The sequence below is a fragment of the Ailuropoda melanoleuca genome, chromosome 16 (genome assembly GCF_002007445.2).
Source record: "Ailuropoda melanoleuca isolate Jingjing chromosome 16, ASM200744v2, whole genome shotgun sequence".
NCBI lineage: Eukaryota > Metazoa > Chordata > Mammalia > Carnivora > Ursidae > Ailuropoda > Ailuropoda melanoleuca.
In genome coordinates, this window is record NC_048233.1 from 81378232 (window position 1) to 81395002 (window position 16771).

A 16771-nucleotide genomic window follows, 5' to 3' on the forward strand; every position below is an offset into this window, starting at 1 on the left:
TGAAACATTGTGCCTGTAGAGAAAGATTCAGGCAAAACAAGAGACTTTTAGGGACTACCTGCATGGAGACTAGAAACAAGGTCAAAAGGGTGAGGGTACTGCCTCCTGATAGGAGATGCATGCACACCTGGCTAGTGTATCCGGGCAGTCTAGCACTTGAACATATGGGGGTCACGAGGAGGTGTTGGCTTTCCTTTTCCTTGCCGTAGTCTGCCTGTGCCTTGGTATTCTTTTGGAGGATCCTTATGTTCCTCTGCCCAAAGGCTTTGTGCAAAGGAGAGTCTGTTAGGGAACTCAGAAAGTCAGAAAGTTCCAGCCATAGAGGTAGGTGGTAACTTACAGCACAAGCATGGGGAGTCCCATCAACCTGTGCAGAAGAAAATCGTGGATTCCAAGTGAATAGCCTTCGTTTGGTGGAAATTAACTTTATTTTTCAGCTTTACCTCATCTGGATTTGGTAACAAAATTGGCACACACAAAAAGGATACAGATGTGGGGCCTAATTAAAGAAAGTGCTTCCAGTAAAGTGGTGGGAAGATGAGAGTAACAAAGGTAAACATGTAGGTTGGAATTCTAAAACACCGAGTTCAAATACTAGTTTGGCCACAATCTGTGACTGGAGGTGACTTGTCCTCTTTAAGCTTGTTTTCTCATGTCCTTGCTTGGATTTGAAATCACTCATCACACCGTTAAAACAGTCTGAGCTATTTTGTCACTGGCGTGCCCCTCTGTGGCCTTGCTAGACCGCACTGGTCTAGGTTGAGGAGAGAAGGCCACAGTGGTTGAAGTGCTTTGAGGACTTGGACTTGGCTCGGTAAGCCTTGCTGGGTTTGCTCAGATTGGCAGCCAGATGGCTTGACAGGCTGGTGATAGGACACCTCAACCCTGGGTAGTAGGGACCAGAGGGATGGGCCAGGATCAGCATCTATTCTGGAGTGAGGAAGCCAGTGAAAGAAGAACTTTTCAATCCTGTTTCTAGTCTTTCTACCCAGGCTGTTTCAAACCAGGTTTGGCCCAAATGGAGAAAAGCCGAACTCTTCTGCCACCTGTCCGGGCCCTGTCGTTGTTGTCTCTTTAATCTTTGTTTTTGACAAACCTCTGAGTCATTCCAACAGCCTTTCAAGGTGGTACTTCTAATCCCATCGCAGCTCGCTTTCAGAAGACCTTCATTCTCTCCTACAACTAAATGTGGACTCTCCTACGGCTCTGCTTTTTCCTTCTAGTTTGAGTTTCCTCCTCTCCGTTTCCAAAATGCTCAGAATGCTTAGAGTAGGTGCTGTTGAACAGGCAAATTCCCCCTTACCTGCGCAGGAAGGCTGTGGCTGTGTGGAAGGCCGTGGGGCGAGAAGAGGGTGTAAATGCTGATGACAAGCCCTGGGGGTTAAGGCAAGACTCCTGGGCACATTCCTTTGTTTGCTTTAGAGATGGAGATTTTTTAAAAAACTGTATTTCAGTATTAGAAGGATAGGCTTTGTAAGAGATTATCCTAAATTCCTACCTGGTGTCCAGCGGAGAAGATGCTTGAAGAGTTGATAGTTCACAAACTGTGTTTTTATCTTCCTACCTCTGGTTTAGAACTATGAAGTGATAATATTTAATTCACTGCTCCTACTCAGAAGTAATACTGTAACATAATTTAGGTTGTAGAAAATTTCTTAACAACCCCTGTATTCTTCTTCCCCTGTATTTTGTGTTTTCCTCATGACTGGTAATTCAGGGTCTCCCAATGTGGTCACTTGTGCTATTTTGTTAAACTTGGAATTACTGGTAGGAAGACAAAGGGAAACCACAGGGAACCCCCATTTGTTTCTAGGAAGGAGAACATGAAGTTGCCCCATCTGTTTGCTTGTTTGTGGATGAAGAATCAAGAAGTGGACTCCCCGTCCTAGGAATGTCTTGTTCCTTGGGTGGTGGTTACAAGAGGTGATCCCAAGGTGAAAGGGATTTTGAATGGCCAGTTAACTCTCCTTGCTGTTTTGGCAAGACCTAGGACCTAATGCTCCCTGGGTGCCCTGGATGGAACATAATCTCAAAATTGATAATGCCAGGATCCTTCAAAGTCAGTCGTCTCCAGCACCACAGTCCTGGCTTTGCTCTGCCTGCTTCTACAAGTGGGAAAATTGCTTCTCCAGGAACCTAGGTCCTGCCTAGCCCTAGAGTGAGCAGAGCCTCCCAGGCAGTGCACTATGCCAGGCCTCAAATCTGAATCGTGCTCAGAAGGTTCAGCCACTCTATCTCCTCAGATAGTAGAGGGTGGAGAAGGCACTGAGAAGCGGACCAGGAGATGGGCTCACCCCTTTCCTGGCTAGAATTTTAATGCTAAATTTTTTTACTGATTTTTGGGCTTAGTAGTCCGTCCTCCCTATTCTTCCAACACCCTGACTCCCTCTTTGCTCACCAGGCATCAGTATCTGCCAAACTAGAAAAAGGAAAGTAAACTCACATCTCTGCCCCAATAGCTCCATCCCTCCCCTCCAGGGGGCATGCATGTCCCCCTAGCCCTTTGGGTCTTAGGTCTGTGCCTGGAAGATGAAGGGGAGGGGTTTGAATTGAGCCTTTATCTCCTCAAACCCACCCCCTCTGAATATCATAATTATAGTGGCATTGTCCCTTGAGCTCCCCTCTGCTTTGGTGCCAGAAACTCCTCTTCCAGATGGGCTGGTATTATTAGTGAAAACAGGCATCTCTTCCAGATGGGGGGGGGGTGCTGTTGTTACTGGTGAAGATAGGCATCTAGCCAGAGCTGCCCAGACTCCTTCAGTGAGCTGTGGGGGCAAGATGGGAGCAGGAAGTGAGTGAGAGAGAGAGAGCGAGCAGAGCCAGGCCCAAAAGCCAAACCACCCTGCAGACGTAGAGGAATGAGGTTTTTACGGAAGAATGGAGGCCGATCTCCACAGCATACAGCCCCTTTCCTCCCTTTGCTTCTGAGAAATAGCTTGGGCCATGGCACTGGGGAAAAGGCCTGACGTGGCCGCAAGACCAGTAGAGCACCCTGCCTTTGTCTTGGTGGCCTCCATTCCGGAGGACTGGGAAACCTGCCTGCTGCTCCCACCCCACACATCACCAACCCCATTGCCTGCCCTCTTCCCACCCTACCAGACATCTTCCGAGGCTCAGGTACTCACTAGACGATGTCGGCGAAGGCTGAGAGCAGGGGCTTGGACTGGTACTCTATGCCATACTTGGCACACAGGGACTGCACCAGGGGAGCCACTTTATGGTAATTGTGTCGAGGCATTGTGGGGAAAAGACTTCAGGGAGAACGGGACAGTCAGTGGCTCCTACTCCGCTCTTTCCACCTCCCCGCTTTCCCCACAGAGACCCTCCCAAGGACCCTGCTTCTCAGGTCTCCCTACTTACTGGTGCTCAATCTGGAAGTTGAGATGTCCACTGAACCAGTCATTGAAGGCAGACTTGTGGACATTGCATGTTGCTTGGAGCTGGAGGAAGAGGGCAGGGGAGAGTGTGGCTCGGGGTGCCAGATGGAAAGGCCAACCCAGCCTTCTCCAGGCAAAGCTGGCTAAGAGGAAGGGGTGTGGGACAGTCCCTGGTGGTCCACATGGTGGCAGGAGAGAAGCTTCAAGCTAATGAGGCAGTGCTGTTTGGGGACTTTTGTTGTTACTGCCCCCACCCCCTAGCCTGCATGGGCCCACCCACCTTTTTCATTAGTTGTGTTATCCCCAGGTCTTCCAAGTGACCGTCCCTTACCTGGGTGGAGACCCAGTCCATGTTCCGGTCGCGATCAATGTGCATGGGGATATGGTTCATCTGTGTGACCCACACAAACCAGTGGCTTTCCAGGAACCTGGTGAATATGGCACACAGACAAAAACAGTACAAGTTAGAGTTCTCCCTCAGATAACAGCTCAGGCCTGGCCATCTTCCCAAGCCAACACCTGAGACACCCCCTGCCGCCTAAAGCCCCAACACAGCCCCCAGACCAGACTCGTTATTCCTGAACATCTGCTTTTCTTTGCCATCCCTCCTTCCCCATCAAGTACTACCTGACCACGAAGAAAAGGCCCAGGATGCCTTTCAGTCCCAACAACGGCTGGTAGGTGAGGAAGAGGCGGACATAGAAGGTGATCATCCAGGCCAAGTCCTGCATTGAGAGGCAGAGAGCATGACGACTGGCACAAAAGCAGTTCTTCCTCTTCCTTCCGTTTCACCTATTGGCATGGTACAGCCGTTCTGCCAGGGACCCAGACTGAAACACTTTGTCACCGGCGGCTTCTCTTCATTGCCCAGTCCCGCAGTATCTCGTGCCACCACTCCTTCCTTCGTTTCTGGAGGCAGCCCCCAGTCTTCCTTGACTGTTTCCTTCATGGGTGCCAAGGCCTCCAGGGTCTCCCTGCCTCCAGCTCCTCCCAACCCATCGAAGTTCTTTATCCCTAAAGGGGATGCTCATGCTGCCAGAGGAATCTTCCAGGACAGTGGCTCAGTCTGTGCCAGGGCCCTGATCACACCACAGTTCCCCCCTGCCACAAGTCCACAACCTGTCCAAGTGGCCACAATTGCAGCTTCCCTGCTCAGAGTCCATCCTCCCCCCCACCCCACCTCTGCCCATCCGCCAAGGGCAGCTACAAAAGTGACTTCACAAAGCCTTTTCTGATACCTCTCAGCCACCCAGAGGCAGGCAGGGCCATTTTGGAATCCCAGAACCTTCTGCATATACCTCTTCCCCACCCCAAAGCCTGGCTCCTGCCTTTATGCCAAGCACAGGAGCCTCAGGAGGGACGAGCTGAATGAAATAGGCCACTGGTGGGCACGGTACGCACCTGGGGGCCTCAGTCAGTTGAGCATCCAACTCTTGGTTTTGGCTCAGGTCATGATCTCAGGGTCGTGGGACTGAGCCTGGTGCTCCGTGCTCAGCACCAAGTCTACTTGAGAGATTCTCTCCCTCTGCCCTTTCCTCTGCCTGTGCACGCATGCATGCTCACTCTTTCTCTCATAAATAATGAATGAATAAATAAATAGAAAGAAATAGGGCATTGGGAGTCAGCCTGTCTGCTGAGTCCAAATCATCCCATCTGGAGACAAGGAAGGTCTATACTCAGTTTTATTAACTTTGCTCTAAATTAGGCCTGGAGGAAATCTCAGTGAGCTTTTACCTCTGGAGAACCCCCATTCCCCTCCCTCAGGATTTCGAAGGCAAAGGATGTGGGAGATGGGCGCCATGGATACTCACCACCCACTTCTTCCGATGGATAGCAAAGTAGAAAATATACCACTGGAAGTAGAGAGGCAGCAAGGCTGGGGGCCCAACTGCGAAGGAAATGGAGACAGGGAGGAGGTGTGAGCAGCATGAGGGCAGTTCAGTGCCTGAGAGGTGGCCTCTGGCATGGGGCTGCCCTCCGTCATCTCTTCCTGTGGCCCCTTCCAGCTGCCTTGGCATTCCTCACTCCACTGGAAGCGGCAGGCACTGAAGGTGGGCATGAATGGAAGTCTGAAGAAGGCAAAAGCTCCCAAGAGGCTGCAAGGAGGGTGAGGGTGGGAGTGGCAGTCTTTTCCCACGGAAGAAGGCAGCTGGGCAAACTCGAGCTCCATGCACGGAACCTGCTTTGCTGCCGTGCCTTTAGAAGGGTACTGCGAATGCTCCCTGTGTTCCCCGGCCACAGGCCTGCCCCTGCCTGTCCTTGCAGTCCCCTGCCCTGTGTTCCTGGTGGCTCCGCCATGCAGATGAAGGGAAAGGAGCAGGAAAGTCTGCGTGGGCTGGGGGGGGGGCGGGGGTGCTGCTGATGCTTAATAGGCTGAAAGCTTACTTCTTCGGACTAGGGAAGTAAGCTTGTACCGCCCAACCTGAAGCCCTGGAGGGCAGGTGTGGGAAGGGGCGGAGGGGCTTCTCTGAAAACTGGGAGTTGAAGAAGTGGTCCCGTCCTAATGCTGTCCCATTTCCTTTTCTGTATCCCTTCTCTGCAGGGCTCTGATGCTCCTATAATCCCCTGCATGACCATGCTCACCTCTGGCTCCTCTGTCCTGATGTGCCATGGATTCTAAAATTCTTCCAGACATTTCTGCTCTACCCTTCTACCCCATCCCCCTTTCTCCAGTAATGATGGTTCATAATAGGCAGTTAGGATAAATTCCTTTGAACTAAAATGGGATCAGTGGAATCCTCCTTTCCAAATTTTTAAAGGAATTAGAAAACTCAAATTTTAGGCATTATGAAGATTTTAAAAGCAAGGAATATACAGTAGTCTCCAGAGAGAGCTTAAGACAACCACAGAAATGTCCTCCTTTTCAGCTCTAACAGCCTCTCCACTTCCTTTTTGAGTCCAGTCCTCCCACAGCCATGTCTGCCTTTACCCCCCTGGGTGTGGGACTGCCCCACATAGTCATCTTGGCCCAAGTCTGTTTCCTTGGGAAGTCTGTTTCCCAAGGTTTACGGTGTAATCAAGATGCGTCTGAGTGCTCAGTGCTCTTGTGGAAGCCAGGGTGGAACCAGAGGAACTCATTTGCCCCTGATACACATGACCCTTGACCAAACATTAGCCTATTAAATTTTGCTCAATGGAGATGGTAGTCTGCTCCCGTGCAGGGAGTAACCAGTCGGGGACAGGGTACTTCCTCCAGCCTTAAAATATCATAATCCTTCAGAAAGTCACTTCTTCCTCACATCCCTTCCGCACCCCCATCCCCAGAGAGTCCCCCTGTACTGGATGAGGACACTCACTCAGGAAGAAGTATTTGTGCTGGTGGTTGTATGGCATGTACTTTTTCTTCCGTTTCCCAAGCTATGAAGAAAAGCAAACACAAGTCAGTACCACAGACCAGTCAGCCCACTCCCCTCCTGCTGTGACCTTGGCTTTTCCCCCCTGAGGAGTTGAGGCCTACTCAAGAGGCTGTCAGCTGAGCTCGTTGGTGCTGTCAGAATGCTCCAGCAGGCCTGGCCTTACCTCTAGCACCCAGCACATGAAGGCCTGGGCCGTGATCAGCCAGCTGCGTGCACCATAGCATACAGCTCTGTGGCCCCTGCCTGCGCGAAGTCTGAGCACAATAGTATACAGGTCCTCAGGACTGCTTGTGTTCATCCAAAGACACCTCTGGGTTCCGGGCCCCTCCGCATCCTCCCCCTTTTTCCCCATCTAGTACTTTTTTTTTTTTTTTTAAGATTTGTTTTCTTATTTTAGAGAGTGGGGAGGGGGGAGAGGGAGAGAATCCCAAGCAGACTCCCCACCGAGCACAGAGCCTGACTGGGGGCTTGATCCCAGGACCCTGAGATCATGACCTGAGCTGAAATCAAGAGTCAGACGCTTGAGCCACTGAGGCGCCCCATCCATCTGGTACTTTTTGGACCATAGACAACCATTCATACGCCTACAGAGGCCAGTATTCCCTCTACATCCATCCATCCAGACCCTCTTTTGGTCTCTTGACTACAGCATGAACTTTATAAAATCCCTTGAATGCTAAGTGAAGTTTTGCAAATATCTGCGGGAAGGAACAGAACAACTTGGCAATCTGAAGATTTTGGCAAGGCTTTTCCTGTGGGTAGTGATTATTTTGTAAGCCCGGCTGCTGAAGAGACGGGCCGATGCTGTCAGGTCAGGTAGCCTGAACGCCTAGCATGGCCACACAAAATCATGACAGCAAGCTCTGCTGTCTCTCTTGATGGCCCCTTCTGCCCCTCTTGCCCCAGTTAGTTCTGGCAACTGGAGAGCCCAGAGCACAGGAGGCACTTTACTGCCTAGTAGAATGCCAGCTCCTCTCTCTTCTGTGCATCCCCCTGCTGTTTTTGACAATAACATTTATTATTATTTATTGAGAGCTTATTGCCTGTGCAAGGCATTTCTGCTAAATGAAGCATTCTTTCTTTATGAACTGATTCAATTCAACAAGTATTTACTGAGCACCTATTATGTTCCAGGCACTGTTCTAGGTGCTGAAGATACAGAGGGGAACAACACAAAAGTTCCTACTCTCATGGAGCTTATAATTTGAGGGGAGGAAGTTGGTGACAAAACGTGAACGGAACTCAAGGTAAATTACAGCTTAAAAACAGGAAAATAGGACAAAGCGTGGGAGGCAGTGTTTTGGCTCTGGTGGTCAGATATGGTCTCTCTGAGGTGTTGACATCTGAACTGAGATCTGAATGATAAGGAGCCAGCAAAGCAGAAATTCAGGGGAAAAGCATTTAATGCAGAGGGAACAGCTACTGCAAAAGCTCAGGCTGTTTATGGGACAGAAGGGGCAGTGCGGCTGGGGCAGTAAGCAACAGGGCAGAAAGGCCGATAAGGCTGGAAAACTAGGGAAGGCCAATTCACAGTGGACCTTAGAGAGCCCTGGGAAGACCTTGGTAGGGAGCCTGGGTTTTATTCCAGTGGTGAGGGGAAGCCACTGGAGGGCTTTCAACAGGTGTAGCATGATAGGCTTTGCACTTTGAAGGCTCACTCTGCCTGCAGGAGGAGAGAATGACCTGCAGGGGGGAGGGAGAGTTGCAGGGAGACTAGTGAAGTGTTGGAGCAGGAATCAGGCTCCAAGATGGATGGGGTGGAGGATGGGAAGCAGTGGAGATGGGAGAAGTCAGTGGATTAGGGATGTTTTGGAGACAGTATTAACAAGGCCTGCTGATAAACTGGCTGTTGGGGTGAAGTTCACCCCATCCCTAGAAACATTAACCGAGGGGAAAACCAGAAGATGAGCACCTGCCTTGGTGGGGGTGAGCAGGAAGAACACCGGCCTATTTTGGAACTGCTAGGGAAGGGAGCCCTAGCCACGGCTGCCTCCCTGAATGGCAATCAGATGCTATTATGATCCTAATCTCTGCCCTATTGTGTTTCAACTCTCGGACAGAGCCAGAAAGTTTGTATTTAGGGTGAGGTCCCCTGCATTTTCTTGTTCTCCAGGGGACTCGGGAGGCGCTAAGGTGGATGCCCGGGGCCAGCATGGGGATCAGCACCCAGAGGGGCTGAAGCAAAGGCCAAGCAGCCTGCAGCCAAGACATTTCTAACAGGCAGCCCATCCTCTGGCTCATAACCAGTGCCTACTGATCCGAGATCACTTTCTGTTTTTAGTGTCTGCCAATGGGAGTTTCTTGAAAACCCTAGTACCAAGAAGCAATAAAGGCAGTGGTGAGAAAGTTCTCTTCCACTTAAACTCCCACTTTTTTTTTTTTTTTTTTTTTTACAACTGTCTATAGTGATAGTAGAAGTGCTACCAAGAGCTCTATGCTCTGCCTAACAAATCACCCACACGGGTGGGGCCAGGGCTGATTCATCATCCGCACACTGTTGACCGTAACACAGTGTTGGACGTGCAGCAAACCAAGTCCTTGCTTAGGAGGTAGAAAAATTAGGACATTATGGACAGGTGGGGCATAAACCTCAAACAAAGGGCTCCTGGTGCCAGGACAGGCAATGCTGTAAAAGCCTTTCCATGGAGTCCTTCTCCTGGCCAGAGGGGGAGGACAGCCAGGTTGCCTTGCACTCACTCATGCCTGGAATGGAACGGTCCTGAACGGCTGAATTCTTGGCATGCTGAAGTATCCTACAGTGGGGGGAGGGGGATCTGGCAGGACTCTGACTGCAGTCTAGAGCCTTGGCACAAAGGGTTTTATTTTATTTTTTTTTTAAGATTTTTTAATTTATTTATTCGACAGAGATAGAGACAGCCAGCGAGAGAGGGAACACAAGCAGGGGGAGTGGGAGAGGAAGAAGCAGGCTCATAGAGGAAGAGCCTGATGTGGGTCGATCCCACAACACCGGGATCACGCCCTGAGCCGAAGGCAGACGCTTAACCGCTGTGCCACCCAGGCGCCCCGGCACAAAGGGTTTTAAAGTAACTTTACAAACAGCTCTGCTGGCCATTCAAAGCCTCCTGTTGCCTTATGTTCACTTAGCTCTCCAGACCTCCACCCTCAGGCATTCATCCTTAGCAGCTGCATCACCATTTTTGCTCATAACCTCAAGTGATAACTCAAACCCAACACTGACCAGCCTGGAAGTCAGGCTGCGGTCAGATGGGTGGGAAGAATTACTCAGCAAATGAGTGTTCCAGGCACTGGGCATCAAAGAAGAGTAAGACAGTCCAGCCCTTGATGGGGAAGACTGCACACAGTAGGATATCAAAGTTGTGGGGGGCGGGTGACTGCCTGTGGTAGGAATGTCTAAAAAGCATCCCCAAGGAGGACCATCATTCGATTTACAGAGATTTGCACAGTAATCTGGTCATCATTTGTATCGTTTGCAGCATAAGGGGCCTTTATGCAGGAAGTGTTGGCTTGCACTTACCAGGGAGAACAGGTAATTCTGTCCTGGACAGCTTATTTACTGCCTGTTGCCTCCCACGACTGCCAGTGAGCCAGCATGGCCCCAGTCTCACCCACACTGCCAGCATTTGAGCATTTTCCCCAGAGCCCTCTCTTCTGGCTGGCTCCCATTCTCCCAAGACCTTTACACTGATATTTCTGCTCACCTCCACAGAGAGGATCTTCCCCAAGGCAAAGAAGAGGGGGTGCATGTTGATGTCTGGGTCTTTGCCGAAACAGTTGGGTTTGGCATGGTGCTGGAAGTGCATGTGGTTCCACCAACTGGCAGGGGCCCCCTACAGAAAAGCAGGGACATGAGTATGAAAGCCTAGCATTCCCCCACCCCCCCAAGGAAACCTTTCCTTGACTGGAGTTTCAAGAGCCCCTCCCTAGCCCATTTACCTTCAGGTGGCCAATCACGAAATGATGTAGCAGGTGGTTCCAGGTAGAGGTGCTGAAGACAGACAAGTGCCCAAAGTCATGCTGTAGCCAGCCGGCCTGGGCCTGAGTGAGAAAGGTTAGCGCTGAGAGCAGCCCGCCAGCCCAGGCTCCTTCTCAATGACCTCAGTGGCTCCTCTGCCTCACCCCCTTCCTTCGCCTGCCTAGCCCTGCGATTGCCGCAGTACCTCGAGCACGTCAGGAAAGGAGTCAGGAAGCCTGGGTCCTAACTCTGGCTCTGCCACTAACTCATGTGAGAGTTGGGGCAAATCACTCTCCTTTCCCTGTTCTTCAGTTTCCCTAGGAGAGTTCTGATAGAACTCTCTGGAGTTCTAAGACTTATGATGGAGTGAATACCCAGACTACAGAAAAGGACAGAGTGACAAACTCAAGAGGGAGTAGCAGGCTTGGCAAATGGGTTCTGATATTAGGACCCAAGCCTTATTAGCAGGTTGGGCAATGTGGTGGTGAGGAGAAAGCCAAGCTTTTCTGAGAAATCAGAATCTTGGTTCTTCGCACATTGGGCTACACTTGGATGAACAAAGTGAAGGTGCACATGTGGCTAAGGAGCAGGTAAAAGGCACAGATGGTAAAATGTCTTTGTGCACTAACTCTCCCCCATATCCTCAGTGCTGCCCCGGTCATAGGGCCGGGCTCCTTGGTCTTCCGAGGCACACAAAGAGCTTTCCCAAGGATACAAGGATGCTGAGCACGGCTGTGCTCTTGACTAGCCAAGAGCTCTCACTTGAACCGTGCTGAGCATCACTGCACAGAGGAGGAATGGCACAAGGGATGTCCCAAAGACCCAAAGAGTGAGCCAGGCAGCTACGTCCAGCAGCAGGATGTGCAGCAGGTGCAACAGGAAGAAGACATGGTTGGCCTTCATGAGCCCCATCTGCTCCACTGTGGCCCGCAGTTCTCGGAACTCATCAATCAGCTCTTTCTGTGGAAGAGTAGAGAAGGAGGGGCTGTTATTCTTCCCAGCTGTAACCCAACACTGCTGGAGACAAGGGCCCTCTTAGGCCCCCACCCCCAGATAGCTGTGTTCCGGATGTCCATAATCCTAGTCAATCTACCACAGCACTGAGGAAAGACGACAGGTGCTGTGGGATCATGCCTAAGAGCATGTGGTCTTTGGAGTTAAACAGGCTTGATTCAAGTCCCTGCTCTGCCATTTACTAACTGTGTGATTCTTGGCCACGTGGCTCACCCGCTCTGAGCCTCAGTTTTCTCTTCTGTAAATGTGTAAGGGATATATGGGGTTATGGCAGACAGAGTAGTGCTTAATAGGTCTTGATGAGGGTGGTGGTGGTGGTGGTAGTGGTAGCCTTGTGAGAGCCACAGGTGTCAAAGCCCTGATCCCTTATGCCTGTGTCCCAGTGACTGTGGGAGAAACAGGGACCTCCAGATTTCACAAGAATACTGACTGTGGGGGCACCTGGGTGGCTCAGTCGGTTAAGTGTCTGCCTTTAGCTCAGGTCATGGTCCCAGAGTCCTGGGATCGGGCCCTGCATCAGGCTTCCTGCTCAGCAGGGAATCTACTTCTCTCTCTGCCCCTCATCCCACTATGCTCTCTCTCTCCCAAATAAATCTTAAACAAAAACAAAAACAAACAAAAAAAGGACTGACTGATCAACTGTGATGTTATCTAGGCCTTCCTTCTCCCCCCTGCCCTTCAACAACCAGTGTCTCGAAACAGTCTCACATTTTTAGTGGGCTCAAAGCTGGGCTGCTCTGGAGACAGTTCTCCAATCAGGAGAGAGTTCATATACTTCCTCACAAGGCCCTTGTTGATGTGGAATGCCATAAAGGGATCCTGCAAGGATAGGGAGAAGACAGAGCAGTTAGGAACCCAGCCCGGGCCCCCCGGGGCTCCTAGAGGGCTTACACCAGAGTCCATCCTCTTGATCCAGCAAGGAGGCTGTATCCAAGTTCGAAGAGACACCACTTCCCTCCAGTTAGCTGCCCATTGAGGAAGCTTAGATCTTTCCCAGGTGTGCACAGCTCAGGAACACCCAGCATGTGTTCTAGTGAAAAGGGCACTACAGCAAGGAATAGGAAGTGGTAGGGTAGGGGGACCACAGAAAGACCTCTCTGGTCTGGCCTGTCCTCTAGGCGTATCTAGGGACAGCTTTTGCACAAGAATTTAAGAACTTGGTGAGAAACAACTAGAAGGGATGAATGGGGCTATGAGTCTCGTTTTTACCTAAGGCACTTTTAACAGATCCTATCTGAGCCAGCGTTCTTCATAAAATGTGATTCCCTACCTCCGGACTGGGAACTTTTGCATTTCTCCCCCTTCTTTCTGCCGCTGTTCCTGGTAGGGTTCCATATTTCTCCTAAGACTCTGACTATCCCCTGACAGAGAACGGCTAATTTTGGTTTTGCTAGGTGGAGTAGGTCAGGCGGCCCCAGGCTTTATGGGGAGGCGGTACTAGAGGCGGGAGCCGGGGCGGAGCCAGCGGCCGGTGGCACCACACATCTGGACCAATCGCTAACCCCGTTGCGGCAGGCCCCAGCACCGGCCCCAAATCACACTGCGGGAAGACCCGGCGTGCCTGCTTCGTCTGCGCAGGCGCTAGCCCACGTCCTCGCTCTGCTCGGCAGTCCCCGCTTCCCAGTCGCTCGGGGTGACCACTGTAAGCGCTGGCCTTGCTTGCCCCTCCCCCCGCCCGGCCGCGTCACAGGGAGGGCCGGGTCCTCAGGACAATACATCGATGCTCCATTGCGACATAACGGTACTTTCATGGGCCCAGGCACCCTTCCGGACGGCAAGGGTAGAGGGTAGGGACAGCGGAAGGGGTCATGCCGCTGGGCGAGGGCTGGGGAAAGATGAAGGAGGAGGGGACGCGGCGGAGCAGTCTACAGGGTCTCACGAGGTGATCGCCGGCTTTCCAATCATGGCAGGAGGCGCCAATTGCCTTACCTCCAAGAGCAGTGGTCTAGAAGGGGAAGAGTGGGACTGGGGCTGGGTGGCGCTCTGACCCCCATAGTGAGGCTAGAAAGGATGCGAACCACAGCCCGGGAGTGCAAACAGCTGTCCGCTATGGAGAACAGCTGGAGACCCCGCTGGCCTACGGCCGAGTGACCTTCCATCATGATTCGGGTTTTAAGTGTAAGCTGACGCAGGCTCCCCCACCTACTGCACGCCGCTCCATGACCCACTGTGCACCAGCAGTTGTTAGTCCTTTCCGGCTGGTGAGGCCCTTCCTTCACCCTGTACGGGGGTTCCCACGGCAGCGGGCACCTGGTGGCTTCCCGCCTCGGCCCTATACCCGAGAAAGCTTCCCGCTCCCAAGCCGGCACGCACAGTCTCGACGACCGCTTTTTCCCTTCCCACCCACCGGGACAGGTCGAGACTGTCTTCCTGCCACCGACCCCTCCTCCCTCGGCCTCAGCCGCACCGCCGTCCCCGGCACCCTGCATCCTGGCTTTCCTCCCGAGCTTGTCCTGCGGTGGGGTCTGCCTACGTCTGGGGACCAAAGACGGAGCCACAGATGGAACGCACGCACACGGGCTGCGCAGTCCTTTGTTTGTGTGGGCATGTTGCCGGCCTCCATCCCCACTCTCCCGATTCCAGTTTTCACAGCCATTCTCCTGCCCTTGCATCCCGTGCTAAGTCGTGGGCAACTGGTAATGCTCGGCGCCTGCTGGCTCTTCCCCGAATTAGCTGGGAATTCGTCCATGAGTGCCAAACTTCCTGCCTCGCGCACTCAACCTCCGGCGGCAGCCGCCCGGCCCCGCCCACTCCCGTGCCGCGGTCCGGCAGCGCTCACCGTAGCATCCTGCCCCGCGTAGTGGCTAATGACCCGGGAGCCCCCGGGGTGCCGGCGGTGGAACTCGCTGATGTTGTACACCTTCCGGTCGATCACGAGCCACCGCTCCTCGTGCCCGGAGCGCTGCGCCACCTCGTCCCACGTGAAGTAGCGCTGGGTCGGCGCCTGGGTAGGGGTCTCGGAGTCCATCTGGGAAGGGGCGATCAGGCGCGCGCTCCGGGCAGGTGGGGTAGCACGCGCCGGCTTTGCGTGCTCGGGGAATGCACCCGCTTGCGCGCGCCGGGTTTTCAGCACCCGCGGCGCGGACCGCGGAGCCCTGATGCGCGCGCTCCCATTGGTCGAGCCGCGTGGCGCGGGGAGGGAGCCCCCGCCTTCCCTCGGGGCCCCGCGGGGGAGGATTAGGGAGGGCGCGCCCCCTCGCGGGCTCGGCGGAGGGTTAGCCACGGGGTTCAGCTTCCCTGACTCGCGGCTCTGGCTCCTGGGGGTCCCGTGGGCTGGATCGCAGTCTCTGCGGACGCTTCGGGGGTGGGGGTGGGGGTCGAGGCTGCCCTAGGGGTATGGTCCTTAGGCCCCGGGCGCCGACCCAACGCAGATCCATCTGATGAACCCTCTAATCCTTGCGACGGCGCCGATCGTTGTGGGGCCTGAAATAACCGTGTGAGAACCCTCGGCGGTTACCTTGTGAGCGGCGTATTTATGGTTAATTGGGTTTGGAGCATGTTAATGCTTTATTTTGCCCCAAATAACGTTAAAAATCCCCCACAATTTTTGTACCCCTGTTTACTTTTTTTGTTTTAATTTTTTGTCTATTTAGAATTAACTGGGATCCTTAAAAGGAAGTGGTCTTCAGCATCCCCTGACCTCAGGGGGGTTGTGTGTGGAGAGCCTGGGTCTTCAAGCTGAGGCGCCCGGGAGCCATAGGAGGTCTTTAAGTAGAGGGATTTGTGGCTCAAGAGGGAGTGAGAAAGCACGCAGAGGCTGGGGGTGCCGACCAAGAAGCTGTTGCAGTGTGAAGAGACCCAGAGTTTACAGCTAAATTTTCGTTTATTTATTCAACAAGCACACTATAAAGCACTTACTATGTTCCAGGCACTGTTCTTAGTGTCTTACAAACATTAATTCCTGTAATTCTCACAACAACCCACTGAGGTGGAAACTAGTATTAACCTTACAGACAGAGGAGACCTTACGAGTTTTGGCACACAGCTAGTAAGTCGCAGGGCCGATATTCAAACCAGCCTGTGCTTTGAACCCCTAGGCTCTGCTGTCTCTCCTCTGAGGACACTAGTATTTGGGTACTTTGATGGGACTCTGCTGCCAAGAGAAAGGAAACAGAGCCTTGTCCCAAGCACCGAGCTAGAGAGTCTGAGCTCCTAGGAATAAGGAGAGGGGCATACAGAACACACTGGGAAAAGTATGGCTGGATTTCTGGTAGAAAAGGACCTTAATTTGTTCAATCCAAATATCTCGTTTTATAGATAAGAGAATTGAGTTTCAGCATGGGGGAAGGGACTTCCCAATTGTCTGAGAGGAAGCTCAGGTGTCCTGGCTTCTGGTTAAGATTCCGAAGCCCTGCACCTTCTTCCCAAGCGATAGACAGCTGCCCCTCTGTATGCCAGTTTTCATTTTTAAAAAACAAACCTTGCCTAGCAACTTGGCAGTTTGTAACCAGAGCTATAAAATGATTTGTACTCTTTGTTTTTTAAAGATTTTATTTATTTATTTGGCAGAGAGAGAGAGAGAGGCACCGAGAGAGGGAACACAAGCAGGGGGAGTGGGAGAGGAAGAAGCAGGCTCATAGTGGAAGAGCCTGATGTGGGGGCTCGATCCCAGAACGCCGGGATCACGCCCTGAGCCGAAGGCAGACGCTTAACCGCTGTGCCACCCAGGCGCCCCTGATTTGTACTCTTTGATCAAGTAATTTCATTCTCGGAAAAGCGAGGAGTGGGAAACTACAAAGGTGTTTATTGCTAATTTAATAGTAAAGACTAGAGACAGCTACAAATCCTGACAGAAAACCCTCAGGCTCACTGGGATATATTAGCGCAATGAGGAATTACAGAATGATTAAAAATGACCACGATGTGAATTATATTTATAGGTAGAAAGTATTTTGTAGTGAAAAGAGCAGAAGCCAGAGTAGTATGTACTCACTGATTAAACATATGTAAGAATCGCATAGGTATTAAATAGCAAGAGACTCTGTCACGGTTAAAGCATTTCACAGTTTAACATTATTTTTCTGTAAAGTTGCTTCATCTCACTGAAGAAGGAGAAGGAGCTTGCTACAACCATTATTCCTGTAGTGAGG

The 16771-nt window shown here is 52.0% G+C and overlaps 1 protein-coding gene across 1 annotated transcript; it reads right to left on the reverse strand.

The window, feature by feature from the left end:
* Positions 1 to 409: 409 nt before the first annotated feature.
* Positions 410 to 14747, reverse strand: FADS1 (fatty acid desaturase 1; the record flags this gene model as incomplete). Its single annotated transcript, XM_011233618.3, is given in 13 exon segments — positions 410 to 2765; positions 3126 to 3251; positions 3361 to 3440; positions 3709 to 3805; positions 4005 to 4102; positions 5189 to 5265; positions 6674 to 6734; positions 10414 to 10542; positions 10649 to 10750; positions 11430 to 11627; positions 12390 to 12500; positions 14461 to 14691; positions 14694 to 14747. Coding segments are annotated over 13 exon segments (1416 nt in total), but the record flags the coding sequence as incomplete, so codon positions are not given.
* Between the last annotated feature and the right edge of the window lie 2024 nt (positions 14748 to 16771).